The sequence below is a fragment of the Odocoileus virginianus genome, chromosome 15, assembly GCF_023699985.2.
Source record: "Odocoileus virginianus isolate 20LAN1187 ecotype Illinois chromosome 15, Ovbor_1.2, whole genome shotgun sequence".
In the NCBI taxonomy this organism is placed as follows: Eukaryota; Metazoa; Chordata; class Mammalia; order Artiodactyla; family Cervidae; genus Odocoileus; species Odocoileus virginianus.
In genome coordinates this window covers 15858719-15878872 of record NC_069688.1, presented here as the reverse complement: position 1 = coordinate 15878872, position 20154 = coordinate 15858719, and the positions used below count along the sequence as shown (strand labels likewise).

The 20154-nt window shown below is 37.0% G+C and overlaps 1 protein-coding gene across 2 annotated transcripts in view; it reads right to left on the bottom strand.

Moving 5' to 3' along the window:
* Positions 1-340: 340 nt before the first annotated feature.
* HAS2 (hyaluronan synthase 2) overlaps positions 341-20154 on the bottom strand; it is a 31805-nt gene continuing 11991 nt past the window's right edge. For both annotated transcript variants that reach the window (XM_020906030.2, XM_070477061.1), the window contains exons 2-4: positions 17728-18354; positions 5581-5682; positions 341-3945 (exon numbers count right to left, since the gene is read on the bottom strand). In XM_020906030.2, coding sequence (XP_020761689.1) covers positions 3016-3945; positions 5581-5682; positions 17728-18354 — 1659 coding nt within the window. In that variant the 3' untranslated portion in view covers positions 341-3015. The remainder of the gene's footprint in view (positions 3946-5580; positions 5683-17727; positions 18355-20154) is intronic.

The following is a 20154-nucleotide window of genomic DNA, read 5'->3' as shown; positions in this document are numbered from 1 at the left end:
GGGTTAAGTAGTCACATGACAGACCATATGGCCAGGAAAGTCTGCCTTGTATACTATCTAGCTCTTTACATTAAAAGATTGCCAACCTCTAGTATAGCACCAAGTGACATTTATCAGCAAATTACTGGGACTAGAACCATCACTATGTTGGTGTTGAGTGGCAGGAAATGTTCAATGGCTATAGTGTTTTGTTCTTTCATGTAACTGTATGAAGTTAATGAAGGATTCTTAGGAAGCAAATAATAAGAATTGGGAAATAAGATGAATTTGAGGGATAAGTGGTAAAATGAATTACTATTAAAGCTCCTCAAACCATGAAATGTTATTAGATGCCCCAACCCACTTTTTGAAAAAAGCAACATTTATTGTCCTTTTCTGATCATAAAAGCAATACATAATTAAGGTACTTGGAAAATACAAAAAAATGTATACAGAATATAAATCGGTCATATTCCCACGAGTAGAGATAATCATGTTTTAACATTTTTGTTTTTACAAAATCGGTATTATTGTACAAAATGGTTGTATTTTTAAATGTAACATATCTTCAACAGCCTCATATTCTCTAGGAACATTTTAATGGGTAATTATAGTCCATTGTTTGGAAATGCCATAATTCATTTAATTATTACCCACATTATTAAATCTTAAATTAGGTTAAGATTTTATTTGTAAATAATGTTATAACAAACTTGCCTATGATGTCTCTGAAATGTCTTTTTTTTCCCCCCACTATGATAGATTACTATAGTAAAACAACTTCTGTCTAAATTGGGGCTGTTTTCAGGGACAAGGCAGAAAAGAAGATTCAAGAAAGACAAAGTCATGTTAATTGGGACTGTCTCTCTCATTTTTCTAAATTCCCAACCATACCAACTCTAGAGATTTCTGCCTTCTGATTAACAACATTAAATGACCTCTATTGTTGACTAACAATGTTTATTTTTCTATATACCCCATTCTTAAATCCATACCCTTACAATCAAAATGAAACATTGTTTTGTTTGAATTCCCCCTTCCCTTAGAAAAAAAGGCAATAATCTTATCAAAAATATTTTATTTACAAAAAAATTCAATTATACTATACATCCTATACTGGAAATACATTGAATAATTGCTAAAATAAATACAGGCAATTAATTCAATCTTTTATAAGAATGAGAGAATCTGAATGTTATCAAGCTTAACTTAGAACATAAATAATTAAAAAGGCAAACTCAAGTTTTAGTCTCATTTAATGGCATGGTCTGTTTGTTTCCCACAAGCTCTCCAATCAGTGAGAGTCTATGTTGTAGAAGTTATGTACCTTTTTGTACTCTGAAGGTAGAATGTGCAGTTTTTTCTTAGGCAGGATGGATGGATTATAGATGTCTGCATTAAAAGGAAGCAGAAAGTTAGGAAGAACATGATCAAATACTTCTCCACATTTCTGCTTCATCACAATGCTTTTCATGAAATTCTACATGTCTTTTTTTTAACATGGGTCTACACAGCACCAGCTACAAGGTCATGCCAAAAGTCAAACTGGATAACTGAGGCCCCAGAGTAGCTAAATTATTGAGGGTACCTGATCCTTCAAATTTTTTCTAAATTATTGAGGGTACCTGATCCTTCAAATTTTTTATGGGTCAATTATTCTTGATACAACTATTAAACCTTGATATCATGTCTACTCTGTAGACACATTTATATAGGCCAAGAACAGAAGAGGTGAAGTAATTATCCATATAATTCAGAAAATATCTTCCCTAGAAAGCTAAGAGGACACCGGAGCTTGATTCTGCTGGTTTTGAATTTATATGCTTTATCCTTATACTTTATCCCCTTCACCCATATAAACCTCATACTGAAATGCAAAGTAAACTAACAAGCTGGAGAAAAAAAAAGGGGGGGAGGTAAAGTATGTTCCACATATAGACAGAATCCAGTGAATACAGGTCACAGAACAAAAGATGAACTGAATTGTATTTGTCCAAATTATACAGATAAATTTTTCCCACATTCTTGTTTACTTAGCCTGGGAAAATACTGTGAGAATGTCCAAAGACTATCTTTGATACCCAGATTTTGTCCACGGCTGGATGCCTAGTATTTTCTTTCAAGAATTAATATTCCCTTTTTCAATCTTTTGAAAAAAATTGCACTTTCCTACCCCTTTGGCCTTGATTTTCAATGACTTCTTTGTACAGATAATACTCTCGAAGTGTGACAGGTGTATTGGACTTTTTTAAAAGAAATTTTTTAAAAAGTTAAAACATTGAAAGTTCACTTTTTCACAGAAATAACTATTCAATTTTAAAGGTAGAGAGAGAGAAATATTTTATTCTTTCTATCATGAACAATGTCAACCAAGTTTCACATTTTGGGTAGAAATCTTTTTAAGTAGGAATTTTTAAAGAACCTATTTTATTTAAAAAAAAAAAAGGAAAAACAGGTGTATTTTGGCAGAGAAGTAAAATATAAAATATGCAAAATTTGTTTTAAAATTGGCATACAAAAATTTTAAAACACAGTACAATTATATAAAAATACAGCACAGCCAACGGCCTGTAAAATTTCCTTTGGCATTTCATTTGGTAGAATTAAACAGAAAAATCATTCTAAAAAAAAAAAAAAAATTAGCTATCAACACAGTCCATAAGTTAGGTTGTATATGTTGAAAGAACTTTTCCTTGAGTTTCCAAAATCCTTTTCTTCCATGATAACCCACATAAAGCATGGCTAGTGAGGTATATAGGGCAAAACACTGTTAGGCGGATGTACAGTAAGGAAAAAGTGCATACACAAAGAATCTTCCCATTTTCATAGAAATATCAGGTTAAATCTGAGTTGTTCTTCTTGATGTATCATTTTCCTTTGGCAGAATTAAAATAAACCCATACGAATGTCTTTGTTCAAGTCCCAGCAGCAGCGATATGTCTCCTTTGGTGGCGTTATCTGACGCCACAATACCATACAGTCCCTAGAGGAGCTAAGGTTTTGTTGTGTCTGCAACTGCAAACAGCAAACGTAAGATCATACATCAAGCACCATGTCGTACTGTTGTCCCTTCTTCCGCCTGCCACATTTATTGATGAGAACCACGTACAGTGTCAAAAGCATGACCCAATAGCATGCATAGAGCAACGTTCCAACAATTAAAACTGTCTGTTTGGATTCTGAGAATGGCTTTTTAGATTCCTTATAAATGGTGAAAATCACACCACCCAGGAGTATTGTAAACCAAACGGATACGGGAATGAGTCCGATGAAATTAACAACAATGGTTTTCCTTCCAGATGTGCCCCACCCAGCTTTGTTTATTGTCGCAATTGCAAACATCTTGGCGGGAAGTAAACTTGACATGTATAGCACTGAGTAGAGGGACATGAAGACCATGACAATGTTTCCTCTAAGGCAGCTGGCGAAAGATGACTTTATGAGACCCACTAACTGGACAGTTAACAAGAAGAGGAGGATGTTCCAAATTTTACCCCTGTAGAAGAGCTGGATTACCGTGGCAATGAGAAAGAAAGGGAAGAATCCAGTGATGACGGCTTCATAGGTCATCCACAAGTGATGTTTATGAAACCACATCGCGTTGTACAGCCACTCTCGGAAGTAGGACTTGCTCCAGCGGGTCTGCTGGTTTAACCATCTGAGATATTCTATAGGTGTTTCAGTAAGGCACTTGGATCGAGCTGTGTATTTCGTTGCATAGCCCAGACTCAGCACTCGGTTCGTTAGATGCCTGTCATCTCCAAAACTACATTGGCTGCCCATAAATTCTTGATTGTACCAGTCTTCTACAAATTCATGCAGTAAAGAGTTTCTGTACATTCCCAGAGGTCCACTAATGCACTGGACACATCCAAAATAAGATTGGCAGGCCCTTTCTATATTAAAAGCCATCCAGTATCTCACACTGCTGAGGAAGGAGATCCAGGAATCATACTTGTTTAAAATCTGTAAGAAAAATAAAAGTAATTAAATAAAGGTAAGCCCCCTGATGCAAAGAATTGACTCATTGATCTGATGTTAGGAAAGATTGAAGTTGTGAGATAAAGAACGACAGAGGATGAGATGGCTGGATGGCATCACTGATTCAATGGACCTAAGTTTTTTTTGGTGTTTTTTGTTTTTGGACCTAAGTTTGAGCAAGCTCCGGCAGTTGGTGATGGACAGGGAAACTTGGCATGCTGCAGTCCATGGGGTCTCAAAGAATTGGACACAACTGAGCAAATAAACTGAAGCCCCAGCTAAAAATACCAACAAAATCTGCACTATTGTGAGGTTACTACCTAGTGTCATGTTTGATTTTTTTATCCTTCTATTTTGACTTATTTCCTTTTTAACATGGTTTTCCTTTATTTTCTTCATGTATTACTATATTAACTTGATAAATGGTGTGTATGTGTTAAGACTTGTTAAAAATAACTATTTTCTACTTACGTCATCACTCCCTGTACTCCTTTGTTATGTTTTCTTTCTCTTGTTGTAACATTGGGATTTTTTTAGGCTTGAGTTCTCAGCCTTTAAATTACTCTGTCACTTTCTTACCATCCAATATTTGAAGGTTTTTAAGTCCCATCTTCTTCTCTTTCCTACTCATCCAGCCCTATTATTCTCCTTCCTCTCCAGTTTTAGCAATGCTAGTGATGAAAGGGTTTTCTCTGGCTTCACCTCAAAACTGGAATCCTGAAATAAGGCTCATAAAAGCTACTAAAATTATTAGCTTTGGGGGAGGGGCAATATTTCTTAATTCTCTCCTGTCTCAATTTTGTTCCATTTTCATCTCGATTTTGTATGCTTCCTTAGAATCACCAGGGTATTTCTTTGTCCTTCCAGTTCATTTTCTTTGCCTTCACTGGTACCGAGCATATCAATATGGGTTATACATCAACATAATACCTACATTTAAAGTCGAAAGTCCATGTGCTTCTCACTTTTTCCTAAAATCTAACTGTATTTTTGCAAGGATTCACTTTAATCTTCATATATTTTAACATATTGTTTTCTCATCCATAAATCTTAATCACCTTCATTAATATTGCTTTCACGTATTGTTTATTGATGGCAAATAACAGGAAATAATAACTGGAAAATCCACTTCTTTGACTTTCTCTCTAGTACAAATTTGAATTGCAGTTTCTCTTTTTTACCTTAGTTTTCCCAATTTGGATTTTTGACCAGTCATATATTGCTCAGCTTTTAAATATAGAGGTATATGGTATAGTAATAAAAACCACCCACTGCCATACCTCCATTTCTTAATCCTTGCACTAAATTCCAACATCATTTTACCAGAAAATTAAGCTGTGGCTTAAGAAGATACAGCAGAAATTACACACTTAACATTATATTTTATGTTTACTTATCAGCTACTACATACATGTGTTACTAAGCAAAGAAATCATAAATTACTTCAAGTTAGACAGTAGAAGAGGTAGTACAGTGGGTACAAGACACATTCTAAAGTGTCTTATTCTCCAGAAACAATTCCTGGCACACAGTTTGGTGTATAATAAATATATATTCAAAGAATCAATGACTAAGCATGCTACTAAAAGTGACTCATGGAAAACACAAAGCCATACATACCTGAACATCTCCCCCGACACCTCCAACCATGGGATCTTCTTCTAAAACTTTTACCATCTCCACAGATGATGCTGGGTCAAGCATGGTGTCTGAATCACAAACCTTAAAAGAAAGTAAGAAATGAGTTAAAGAAAATAAGACAATGAGCATGCTCCATGTAGTCAAAATTGAACACATATATATTATGCCTTCAGCCTCAATATTAGGCCTCAATAAGCAAGTATCATCTGAATGTGAGTTTGTTATATGATGACTAATACAAAAAACTTGCAAACTCAGTATTTAAGCTAATAACATTGCTGAAAAGAACAAATGAACTGATGACCTAGGCATGTCATGAAATGTGGTCAGGTTTTCCTGGTTCACCAAGGATGTACTCATTTTTGGCCATGAAAGTCTCATTTCCCTGGTAACACCTTGGGTTTCTGGGTCTTGGAAAACATCTTGGATTGGTCAACATAAATCTCTCTCTCTCTTTTTAATTGCCTTAAATCAAGCTTTTAAATGTCTTATTCCTCAGGCCTGAATAATGATGGGAAACTCCTATGGCAGTATTGAAGAAGAGGTATGTTTAATAGTAATTATTTTTCTCTATTTTAATATGGTAATTAAGACAGGAAGGTGTCTTCTAAGGTGGGTTGTTTAACTCTGCAACAAGACATCTATTTGACCTGGACTTAGCAGATGACATTCCATCAGAAAGGAAACTAGCTTGATAGTCAGATGACCTTTTTATTTTAAGAGTATTAAGTATTCATCTAGGTCTTTATATACAAAAGTAGATGAATTGTGAACTTCCAGATGTTCAAGCTCGTTTTAGAAAAGGCAGAGGAATCAGAGAACAAATTGCCAACATCTGATGGATCATCGAAAAAGCAAGAGAGTTCCAGAAAAACATCTATTTCTGCTTTATTGATTATGCCAAAGCCTTTGACTGTGTGGATCACAATAAACTGTGGAAAATTCTGAAAGAGATGGGAATACCAAACCACCTAGCCCACCTCTTGAGACCCCTATATGCAGGTCAGGAAGCAACAGTTAGAACTGGACATGGAACAACAGACTGGTTCCAAATAGGAAAAGGAGTACATCAAGGCTGTATATTGTCACCCTGCTTATTTAACTTCTATGCAGAGTACATTATGAGAAATGCTGGGCTGGAGGAAGCACAAATTGGAATCAAGATTGCCAGGAGAAATATCAATAACCTCAGATATGCAGATGACACCACCTTTATGGCAGAAAGTGAAGAACTAAAGGGTCTTTTGATAAAAGTAAAACAGGAGAGTGAAAAAGTTGGTTTAAAGCTCAACATTCAGAAAACTAAGATCATGGCATCCGGTCCCATCACTTCATGGTAAATAGATGGGGAAATAGTGGAAACAGTGACTGACTTTATTTTTCTGGGTTCCAAAATCACTGCAGATTATGATTGCAGCCATGAAATTAAAAGACGGTTACTCCTTGGAAGGAAAGTTATGACCAACCTAGACAGCATATTAAAAAGCAGAGACATTACAGAGACAACAAAGGTCCATCTAGTCAAGGCATTGGTTTTTTCAGTTGTCATGTATGGATGTGAGAGTTGCACTATAAAGGAAACTGAGCACTGAAGAATTGATGCTTTTGGACTGTGGTGTTGGAGAAGACTCTTGAAAGTCCCTTGGACTGCAAGGGGATCCAACCAGTCTATCCTAAAGGAAATCAGTCCTGAATATTCATTGGAAGGACTGATACTGAAGCTGAGACTCCAATACTTTGGCCACCCGATGCAAAGAGCTGACTAATTGGAAAAGACTCTGATGCTGGGAAAGATTGAGGGCAGGAGAAGGGGATGACAGAGGATGAGATGGTTGGATGATGGCATCACCGACTCAATGGACATGAGTTTGGGTGAACTCTGGGAGTTGGTGATGGACAGGGAGGCCTGGTTTGTTGCGGTTCATGGGGTCGCAAAAAGTCAGACACGACTGAGCAACTGAACTGACTGAGATGTAAATTATCTTAAGCTTTTCTGTAAGTGCTAATTGTTATTTTGAAAAACAAACTTTATACAAGCCAAAAAAAAAGCAAACCAATTTTGAAAGCAAACCGATTACAACTTCAAGAACTTTTAGAATTTGTCTATACCCAAGAATGGCTCACAGAAGATTCTACTGGAGGCCAAAGGTGCAGGGTTACAAATAGTACATTTCTTTCCAAACTGATTTATGAACTTACTGAAAAATGAAACAGAATAATAAGGGAGATATGAAGCCAAAATATTACCTGTATACTCATAAAGCTGATATGGAAAATAGGGCTCATATCAATGCAGTAGCCAGTTTTATTATTATGTTCCCCCGAATTACTGATGTATCAATTCTGAACAGCACCTAAGCGGGACCAGTCTCCTCCTGAAGACACATGTTAATGGCCCTTTGAAAGGTATGGCTGCTTCGGAGTAGCCCACTCCCAGAAGGAAGAAGGAACTAGGCTACCCCTTATACCTTCCATACTCCCCGACCAGATTAAGTCACTTCTCATAGGGAGAAATTAGGTGTGTTATACCTGTGGATGGAGATTCTTCCACAGGATCAAAGAAAATCAGAAGTAGGAAAAGAGCTGTCACTTCTAATTATATTAATAACATCATAGCTTTTTCTGGAGGACTCAGCCAGGCCCAAGAAGACATACAAAAGATCAAACTTGACACACCATGAACCAGTTTCATATCCCCACCCAAGCAATGAAAGACATGATTGGCAGAGACTGGAGTGTTAGCTGCAGTTCTGTCGTTTTTCTATGTCCTCTGGCTACATCTATTAATTTAATCAAGACTTAGTCTAGTTATATCAAAAGCCAGTATTTTTACAGTTCTCTGAACTGGTTTATAAAAATAGTAGGAATCTGATATACCAGTTGTGAATGAAAAAAATATGAAAACAATTTTTAGAAGCATGAACTCTTGAGTTAACTGGAGAAGGAAATGGTAACTCACTCCAGTATTCTGCCTGGGAAATCCCACGGACAGAGGAGCCTGGTGGGCTACAGTTCATGGGGTCCAAAGGATCAGATACGCAACTGAGCATGCACACACTTTTGAGGTCAAAGGGATTTTCTATATGTATATTGTAGGAGACCCTCACATATATAACTAGGAAATCTCAAAATTTTTTTAAATGTATGTTGCTTAATTTTACTAATAGATTTTTCTGAAAAAATTAATATATATTAATAACAAATAATGTTGGTGAAAACAGCAATTTAAATGTATTATTGAAATTTATAATTTAAGGAGTATATAGGGTATACAAAATTACAGAAATGAAATCACCTCTCTAAAGTCAATTAGCTATATGAAAGTTAATTTCTGAATTTTTATATTACTGTCCCTATTTAGAAACATGTATTTTCTAAATAACTTCTTGCCCCTTTTGGATGAGTGGGGATGCATTCTATTTTGGTCCAGCATGGTCTGACTTATTTTAGAGGAGGAAAAAATAGACAGCAGCTAGGCATTAGTGTTCCATTAAAAAAAAACAAAACAGAATTTTGCTAATACTTGGATTTGTATCCAAGCATCCAAAACCTCAGAAACCTAGACGAATTCTTCCAATAGCAACGTTTTTCCGCTCTCTTGCCTTGTTTATCACTGTTTTGTAAATACACGGTTATAAGCCTGGCAGCCCAGTCACTAGGGTAGTAAAAAGTGAAGGCAGAAGTTCAACCCAACTTTCAACCTCTCAGCATCCAGAGCTTATGGCCACACCCACCTCTATTGACTCAAGATGGGAAAGGTAAAACCAGAAAGCTAAAATAAGACTAAAAACAACAGGAAGGGGGCAATCTAGAATTAATGTTTAGGTAACTCCTCCTGCTTGTGAGCAGAAACAAGCCAAGGGAACTGCCTCTCTGAAATGACCAAATTGGAACCAAACTTCTGAGGTTCTGCATATTTAAGCTGGGCCCGCCCCTCCCAATTTCCAACAGCAAAGTGCCAGAAGTTCTCTGAGAGAGATTGTTCACATGGTGAATTTAACTGTCAGAAGGGAAAGCTCTCAGAAATCCCTTGGGAGGGGTTTGTTATAGTGGGATTAAAGAGTTCTTTATAGAAGTTCAATTTCTGGATGTTATTTGGTGATAGAATGCCAACTAGAAAACCACCATCTACGAAAGTCAGTGAAAGCAAGTATGTTCATGGACATAATAGCATTGATTTGTTTATGCTAGGCTTTAACTCTAGCCCTTCTTGAAACTAGTCTAGTAGAAACAGGATTTCTAGCTGTCTCTCCACCAATTAATAACAAGTGTATAACCTCACAGAGGTTGGCTGTTTAGCTCTGGGCTAGAAGCTGTGGGGGAAAATACACCAGTTCATGAAGAGCTTAACTTCACACTGGGGAAAACCACAGGACGTGATCTGCACACAGGAAACGGAGAACAAATCAAACTGTCTTTCTGTCCACCCTGAATGTATCATTCTAATTTGTTTAAATTGCATGATCACCAGTCATAATATTTCTCACTGCGAGATATGGAAACAAGGCAGTCATCAAATTGATTAAAATGAATGAAAAATGCAAAGAAAGAAGATGTTATGGGGCAGAACCAGCCACCTCAGTCATAACCACAGAATCGTCAGTCAGTTAAAGTGGATAAGGCCATGGCTCCCCTCCATCAGTGCTCAAGACAAGAGTTAGGCCTGCCCCTTTCTGCATGTCTACAACAGGAGTTGGCAAACTAAGCACTAAGAATCAAGTCAGCCTTGCCACCTGTTTTGGGATGGTCTATGAGATAAATGATCTTTATCCTTTTAAATAGTTGAAAAAAAAAATTTATGACACATGGAAATTATATGAAATTCAAATTTCAGTGTCCATAGATAAAGATTTATTGGAACTCAGTCACACACATTTACTTTCATATTATCTATGAATGCTTTCACACTAAAACAGCTAAGCTGAACAGTTACAACACAGACCATATGGTGTGCAAAGCCTAATATCAGGTGTTTTACAAGCAAACTTTACCAACCCTGGGCCTCAAATAATTGGTTGCAGGAGGAGACTTCTCTGTCATAAAAATTTTTTTAAAAGTTGAGATAAAATATGTCCTAAGCCACAATTTTAATTCTAGTAGATTTTTAAAAAAGATTTCCTCCATCTCCACGTGTTTTAATTAGTAAGAGTAACTGCATAAAAAGTATAAAATATTAATAAACTAGATCTTCTTTATTATAAGAGCAAATATCTTCAGAATCAAGAAGCCTCAATTAAGTAGTGAGTCCTATATCTCACTTCTACAATTTTCAGTAAGTCATAGTGGAGTAAGACACCAAATAGAAAAGTACCTTGTCATTACAAAGGATCATAGGGAAGTATACCATTCATTGTTCATTGTTCAGACACCAAGTCGTGTCTGACTCTGCGACTCCATGAACTGCAACATGCCAGGCTTCCCTGTCCTTCACTATCTCCCAGAATTTGCTCAAACTCATTTGTACAGGATAACCGCCTTTATGTTTTTATACTGTAAGTAAACCCACACCTAAAAGAGCATGGCTATCTTGACCACAAATAGATAACTCGACAGAGAATCTCTAAAAGGAACATGAAAATTGATTACATATTAAGAATCTCTTATCACAGTGAAAAAATTTAAATGTGTCTGGAATTATCTATAATAGTTCTAGACTATCATTGTCTATTCATAATTTATCAGACTATAAATCCACTCTAGCTTATCTCACTTATCATTAATCTACCTCACCACAGTTTAAAGAAAACTCTCCTGTTACATCTTCTATCAAATGTCTTTCAAATCCTGCCTCAGGTCTAAAACTGACTCAGGCCAAGTTCCCCATGTTTCACCTTTTTAAAAAAACATATTTCCTTTCAGACTGACTAGTGGATTCTCCATATCTGCCTGCTCCAAACCACTTCAAAGGGCCCCGAGAGCTACACAGCAAGAGGAAGTCTTAATTTTTTAGGCTGCCTGAGGAAACAAGGTTGAAAATAAATCCAGACCCCTACTGTTGCTACTGCCTTCATCCTCTGTCTGCTTAGAAGGCTCAATCCTTTCTTAACCTTGACCTTCATCTTAACCTGGATGCAGCGAGACTATTTATTGCTAATATGTTTGAAATTTACCTTTGGTCAGGATCCCACTACTACTTTCCCTTCGACAACTTAACCACACAGTAAATGGAAAGACCCTCCTGAAGGAAAAGAAGTCAGCCAGAATTCTGAAATTCCCCAACAGTTATTCACTAGCAAACACAAGCCAGTGCTAGGCCCCTAAACAACGTCAGAGCAAACATACTACTGCAAAGAAAGTGTCATGCAAAACCTTAGAATCAGACAAACTGGAGTCTCAATCCACCACTAAGCAGTTATATTTACTTGCACTAGCTTTGTAGCCTTAAACTCCTTACCTTACCTTTGTAAGTCTCCATTTCGCAGTTGAAAAATATGGATAAGTCAATCCACATAGCAATTTGTTGTAACGGAGAATAACTAGATACTGTATGTATAGCACTTATAAGGGCTAGCTCATAGTAAATGCTCAATAAAAAGAAGTGATAAATTGGGACTTCCCTGGGGTTCTACTGGTTAAGAATCTTCGTTGCAATGCTGGGGACATAGGTTCGATCTCGGGTCGGGGAACTGAGGTCCCAGAGCCACCAACAAAAATCCTGCATGCTGTAACTGAGACCTAATGCAGCCAAACAAAGAAATATTTTTTTTTAAAAAATGGAATGATCAAAACCAGAGGCAAAAAGGAAGAACACTAGTCCAATGAAGGGAAGAGTCCCTCTTATCATTACTGTAAATAAACCAAAACTCACTCAGAGAGCAGAAACTAATGCCTAATCCAACAAATTTAAGTTAAACAAGGTGGATTATTGAGCAGGCACCATGAAAGTCCTTAGATTGGGCTGTCTGCTAGGGAAAAAGATTAGAGAGCAGTTTATGGCAGACTGTGAGTGGCAAAAACAAAATCATAAAATCTAATAATTTTAGGACTGAAAAGACCATTTGAAATTAATCTATGAAACCAATCCAGGAAAAAATAAATGCCCTCAGAAAAGAAACTTTCTTTTGGGAGAGGGACGGGGCATGGGTAGATTATTCTTTCTTATGCTAATTTGGTTTACAATTAAAGATCTCAATATAGCCAATAGGAAGCCTCTAAATCACAGATACCTAAACAATTTGGTTGCTATTTGTTGCTCTTGTGGTAGAATATGTTACCCAAATTGTTATAAAATATTTGCTTTCAGGTGAAATATTTATTTAAGGTGAAAAATGAGTCATTTGGTTATTCTCTTTTCTTTTTCAGGAAAGTTTATACACGGGTGAAAGTTAAGATGGTGCAAAAGCAAAGGTGACAAGCTAGCTGGAAAATGAGAAACCAAATGTTGTCACCTCTAAGACTTAAGCCAGGAAACACCTTTTATTACAAGTGGTTGGAATTCCCATTCTAAAGAAGGGAATCAGGAAATTGCATAATGGTGGCCTTAAATAAGAGTCTACATTCAAGAATCTGACTTTGGGGAAAAGCATAGATTAAAAATGAAAAGAAAAGTCTAATGATATACTCTTGTAAAGCATAGGTAGGTTGCTAGGAAATTAAGACAGCCCTAAACTGGAGTCTTGAGCTGTAAGTGATCTCAGAAATCATCTGTTTTACCAGTTGAGGCCCGTAGCAAGTAATCAGTTAAATCAAGAATTCAGATTTCCCCATTCTTATGTCAATGTGCTCTTAATTTCATCCTCTAAAATGAAAAACAAAGTTGCATTAACATTCTCAATAAGATCCAACAGAAATTTTCAGAAAATAGGAACCAATCAAATGTTATACTCCAGTCAATTCTCATTATCCATGGTAGTTAAGCACTACTAAGTTTCCATGAACAATGAATTAGCATACATCAGAAAATTGCTTCCAGCAGAAGTACAGAAGAGTTAGGTTCCTCAAAGCCTCTGGTCACAGAAGTTTTGCCTAGTGATCAATACCTAACCTTGTTTTATTTGTGTTTATTTGGGTCACCTTATTTAATATATATTGTTGATTCGTTCACATTGAACTCAAGTCCAACAGCACTGTAACTCAGTTGGCGATCTTAGTTTCCTGACCAGAGACTGAACTTGTGCACTTGGTAGTGAAAATGAGGAGTCCTATCCACTGGACTGCCAGGAAACAGCCTTTGTTCATACTACTAGTCAGCACTTCACTTTAGGACCATTTAAATAGCTACATCACCAACAAAAGGCACAAAAATATGAAAAGCATGTTATTAAATAGACTAAAGAAGTTGCTTGTTTATAGAATAAAAGTTGAAACAAAAAGACCAAGCATAATCTTGTTTGACCTGAGTTGGAAATATTTACATCAGGTGACTCACTTTTTTTGCCACTTTGAGCATGTCTGTAAACAATCACAAAAGCACTGCAACTATTGATCTTGGGGTAAAAAATACATTTTTACTCATTAGGTTAATTTGCAAACACAGAATCCATGAACAATTAGGGTCAACTCTACTATCAGGAATGATTTAATCTTCCTTTTCTCCTTCTGGATATGTTGGATAGCAAGGGTACTGCCATATTAAATTAATAATAAAATTGCTTCCTATAATCTTCCCTTTGGGAAAATATTCATACTTATTGTATATTTTTAACCTGGGAAATTTTTAATAGAGACATCAGATGATACTGTTTTTTTTTTTTTTTTTCTTTCCTTTGTCACATAGACTGGTAGTCCCTTATGTGGTAACATGTTCAGTGAAAAGAGATATGATTATCAAATCTAGATGTCAAATTAAAATAAGGAAAAATAGAAAAGTATATGCTGAAAAATATTAAATTTCATAATCTATACATGGGTCAGGTATTTGCTTCAGATGATTTTTCTTTTTCATTGAAGTATAGCTTATTTACAATGTTTCAGGTATACCACAAAGTGATTCAGTTATAAATATATACCTATGTACTCTTTCCAGGTTCTTTTCCATTGTAGATTATTATAACATGTTGAATATAGTTCCCTATGCTATACAGTAGGTCTTTATTATCTTTTATATATAATAGCTTATCTATATCCCAAATTCCTAATTTCTCTCTGCCATCTCTGTTGCAGATGATTTTAGTTTTGCTTTTTGCACTTTTCTACATCTTTGCAAGTTTTTCCAGAAAATACATTGATTGAAAATTAAGAAAATCTTTATTCTCCTTTTTTCTCATTCCCTATACATTATTTTCTCTCTGTTATTTTTCTTCTGCTGTTTTTCTATCATCTCATCTCTGGAAGCAGCCAGCCACTAGCATCACAGATGAATTTCCTAGCATGCTGGGCTTGTCTTAGACTAAAGCTTCCCTAAATATTCCATGTTGGCACTTATTATTTGAGTGGCTACAAGGCTGAAAAAGTAATTACTATAAAAGGCTAGAGATAGAGGGGAGAGATACAAAGAGGTGATAACTAATAAAGCCTTGTTCTTAGAGAGACCAGAGGGAGCCAACCCAGAAAGCTCAAAAATGCAGGTAGAAAGGTTAAACTTGAGATAGGGGGTGAGGCTGGGGACCCTTGAAACTGTAAGCAAAAGACAGTCAGATCTTGACAGCCTTCAGAGCCCATGCTTTTGCTGTTCTTTTGTAGGAGGCAAAATCATCTGTTTGTAGTTAAGCAGGGAGGAGTTTGGGTAAGGCCTTGGGAGAGTGACGAAGATACGAAATAACAGACACGAGAGGAATAAGCAAGACATCTATTCAAGATCAAGTGAAAGAGTGCTGATGAGTGCCAAGGATCCAGCTGCAACTGGAAGCCAATCATTTTGGCCATCTCTCCGCACACTTAAGCAGTGTTCTCCAGCCAGGTTAGGAAGTATGAGCAGATGGTCAATTTCTTCCCCTAGTCCCCATTCTCTCTCGTGCATTAGCACCTGAACGTTGCTTCCTTCCATCCCTAACCCACTTGAACTCCACATCCAAGTACTTGAAATGCTCAGGAGCCAAAAACCTCGACCCCCTCCCCCTTGGTCTTCCTGGGGCTTCTGCTCTGCAATTCTTGGACCCTGGGTCAGTCAGAAGAAAGGATGAGAATACTATATTAGAGTGAATTGAACACAATTTCTGTTTCTATAGGGCACAAATAGTTAAAATAGCAAGGGAGGATGGAGCATGGCAGGGTAGTTTACTGGTTTCAGAACGCCGAAAGAGTTTTTAGCCTTCTTTGAGTGCTCTGAATGGACCATAAGGCTCAGGAGGATTAGGGTCCAGTTAACAGCTATTGCTAGGGTCAGTCTATCTGGACACATCATGCTGAAGGAAGGAAAGTTCTCAAGCCTGATTAGGGCATCAGCAAAAAGTCTATTCAAACATTTTAAATTTTGTATTATTTTTTCCTGGACAGGCCAAGTCAAGTTGCCAAGGATACAAACAAAATTCCAAACAAAATGATGGGAGAAGGGGCTTTGGGAGAAGCAGGTTAAAAAAAGAAGAAAAACTACACAATGACGTGTTGATTAGAAAGGACAAACATAAATTGTTTTAACTAGAATTAAAGGCAAAACATCAAAACAGATGTTTTCTCATTTTAGGGCCAGAGCTTCATTCTTCAAATCTTCTGTAAGGTCCCTAGCCATCCTTTACTATAAAAGTTTTATCTCATCCTCTCATCTGGTCATGTATGTAAAATGTCTCGTGTTAACTAAATCAGCCTTATTTTCAAGTTTTAGAAAATAGGAGACACTTGGGGGTTGAAATCAACTCCCTAGAAGAGAGATTTACACAGATGGTATTAACTGAAGAAATGTTTCAAATGATTCAACTATTAGTGAAATTAATCACTGATATGTTAATTAGCAATTGAAATTACCATAATTTGCATAAGGACTACATAATATTATTAAAGCATTTGCTGTTAATAGAGTATTCTTTTTTTATATGATTAACAGCAAATGCTTTAATAATATGAGCAGTGCCATTATCAGCAACTTTGGCTAAGCCCGTTTGGATTCATAATTTGAAATAATTATTTGAAATCTATTGAGAGATTGGTATCTTCTAACCAGGTAACCGAGATTTGGGAGGTGGTCTTGCTCAAGGTCAACCAGCTACTAATAACTGGGACTAGAATTTCAGTTGATTGAATTGAGTCCAGTGTTCATTCCCGACCCATTACTCAGAGACCCAGTGGGCATTACTCTGTGTTGATAAATTGCCCTAAAATATATGATGGATCTTCCAAAAACAAGGGTTTCATGTTTAAGAGAAGAGGAAGAGTGTCGAATATATATCTGAAGTCAGAGAATTTCTCCCTTCTCAGTATCATTGTGAACAAAGTCTAACTTAAATATCTGCAGAAAATTACAACTAGAAAACTCATAGGAGCCCTACTAGTGTTCTAAAGAAGCAAGCTTCAGTGAGAACTAGGAGAGAAAAAAACCCTAGAGTTAACAGGAAATTAATGAAGAGACACAGCCTGTCTAATTTTCATGCAAACAAACACCATCACAAACGCTTTCAAAGGTCAAGTTGCAAGGAGTGAGGTAATGCTGTTTGGGGAGTGAAATAAACATGACTTGGATTTTGTTCTGAGAAGGTTGGGGTTTTTTTTTGTCTTGTTTTTGTTTTCCTTTTCCCCTTTTCTTTTTCTTGGTGTCTTACTTTTGAATTTCTATACTTTCCAATTAAAATTTTCATTGCCCCCATTTTGCCTAGCTTCTGTGAAAAATATTTTATAGCCTTCCTTTGGTCCTGCAGATTTTCTCCAGCTCCTTCTGCTGGGGTACACACTATTTTCTTACTTTGCTGGAGAGTTTAAGAGTGTGGAAAATGACGTTGGAATTGATTTGGCAGAACCAAGAGGGAAGAGAAGGTAACGGAGGGGAAGAGAAGGAAGGGTCTCCTGTTCAAAATAGTCTTCACTTCCAACCAATCACCCTGCATGAAGTAAGCATTTTCATAGATAGTTTTAACCGTTTTGCAAGATTTTTTTTTTCTCTTTTTCAGAATGTGCTTTCAACACTCATGCTGTTTTCAGATGAACTGAAAGAAGTACTGTGTCCAGAAGGGACAAGGATGGGCTATAGCATATGACTGGAGAGATACAAAAGATGCTTTATTTAAATGTATGTTTGTCCTGGCAGATATGGAGACCTACCTGTACATAATCCACACTTCGCCCCAGTGCTCTGAAGGCCGTGTACATTACTTCTCTTTTTCCACCCCATTTTTGCATGATGCAAATACTCTTGTTGGACAAGACCAACTGGGTGACGTGCTGTGAGCTTTCTTTGTGTGACTCATCCGTCTCACCAGGACCCTTCACGTGGTAGTTGTTCTTCCAGATATAAGTGGCTGACTTGTCCCTGCCCATGACTTCACTGAAGATGTCCATCATGTAAAGGTCATCTTCCGAGTTTCCATCTATGACCATGACAACTTTAATTCCAGGGTAGGTTAGCCTTTTCACAGATTGCAAACATTTCCGCAAATAGTCTGGATCTTCTTGATATGCAGCAATGCAAAGAGCAACAGTTTTGTTCAACTTAATGGGGGTTTCTAGAGATTTTTTCATTTTCCGGTGCTCCAAAAAGGCAAACAGGCTTTGGATGATGAGGTGTGATGCTAAAAAGGCACCATACAGTCCAAAAGAGAAATAGTAATTATCTGTTTGGATAAATTGGTAGCCAACGATATAAGCAGCTGTGATTCCAAGGAGGAGAGAGACTCCAAAAAGTGTGGTTCCAATTATTCTCAGGATACATAGAAATCTCTCACAATGCATCTGTAAAATAACCACATGATACAGTTGGTTAACCACTCTTGTTCCATACTTCTTTAAATACAGGGCACCACAGGGAACACACCAGTTCCAAGTGTTCTAACCCTGAGTTTCTCACTTAACTAGCTCGATGACTTTCTGCATTTCAGTTTGGCATCTCATTGGCAAAAGAGAGATAAGAATGTCCTTTTGGGGACTTCCCTCGTAGTCCAGGTGGCTAAGGCTCTGCATTCCCAATGCAAGGCACCTAAGTTCGATCCCTGGTCGGGGAATTGATCCCACATGCCACAACTAAAACTTGATACAGCCAAATAAATGATCTGGAAAAAAAAAAGTGTTTAAAAAAAAAGAATGTCGTTTTGACCCACTTCAGAGGATTCTTTCAAACATCATATGATATGGTAGTGCATTGTACCACTTAATGTATGAAACAAATATATGGATGCATCATTTTTAGTATCTTAGATCATTTATCTAAGGATGTACTCTGTATGTGTGGTCATAGCTAAGCATAACACCTAATTTTTTTTAGTGATCAAGGCACTCTGGCACCATCATATTCCTTCACTCATAATACTGACCACTGAAAGTTCAAAACTCATAGGCCTTGCTCAATCTCTTATGTATCATTTTATCTCAGCTCTGATGCAAATCCCTCAGCTCCTATCTTTCCCATGCAGCTAGCTGAGGCTGAACATAAAAATATGTAGATTCTATCGTTCTGGCTCTTCTATCAGTTAGCTGCGTGACTTTGAGCCAGTCACTCTTCCTCTCTGGGCTTCAGTCTTGAAAAATCTGTTAGGGACTTCCCTGCTGGTCCACTGGCTGAGACTCTGTGCTCCCAATGCAGGGGGGCAGGGTTTGATCCCTGGTGGGGGAACTAGATGCTGCAACTAAGATCAAAGACCCCTCACTCCATAACCAATACCCGGCACAGCCAAATAAATAATAAGGAATAAAATTTTTAAAAAGTTAAATCTGTAAAATAAAGGCATTTAGACTGGATTATTTCCCAAGTATCTGTTGCCATTAAAACTTCCTTATGCATGGATATCCTACACAGATATTTATCAAAGCTCCTGAAATTCCAAATTATAGTCCTTTGTTTATATGACTGTCTCCTTCATCCATCATCCACATCAGCCTGTTAGAACCTGGTAATCAGGAACTTTACTGGAACACAGCAAGGACACAATAAATGTTTGCAGAAGTAAATTATATAATTAAAGAAGAAATAGCATCATGCTTAATTCAACAGGTAAATTTTCTATAGACTTTAAAACATATTTCAGTCCTTAATAATATCCAGTTTTGTACTCCTCCCCTGCTTGTGAATCTCCTGAAATATTTTGAATGTGTGTACAAGAGGATCATATATTTTGTATTCCTCAAAGCATATCCAATTATGACCACAGACGAGGTGCTTGGTCTTGTTTCCTGGCTCCTATTCCTACACATGCCACAGACAATTCTCTGGACACCTGCTGGGTATCCAACAATTAAATCAATGTTGGCATCATATGCCTGACAGTATCAGATTCCACAGGTTCCATCCTATGAGATTGGCCCCTCACAGACCCACACTCTGATGTCAGTTGCAAGCCCAAGTTGTTACCTGTAATGATAAACTGGTTAAAACTCATAGGATCATGAACTCCCCTCCCGAGTTCAATTAATTTGCTAGAAGGATTCACAGAATCAGGAAACCTGTTTACACATCAGATTACTGGTTTAATACAAAAAAGATGTAATTTAGGAATAGGCAGATAGATGGAAGAGATGCACAGGGCAAGGCATGGGGAA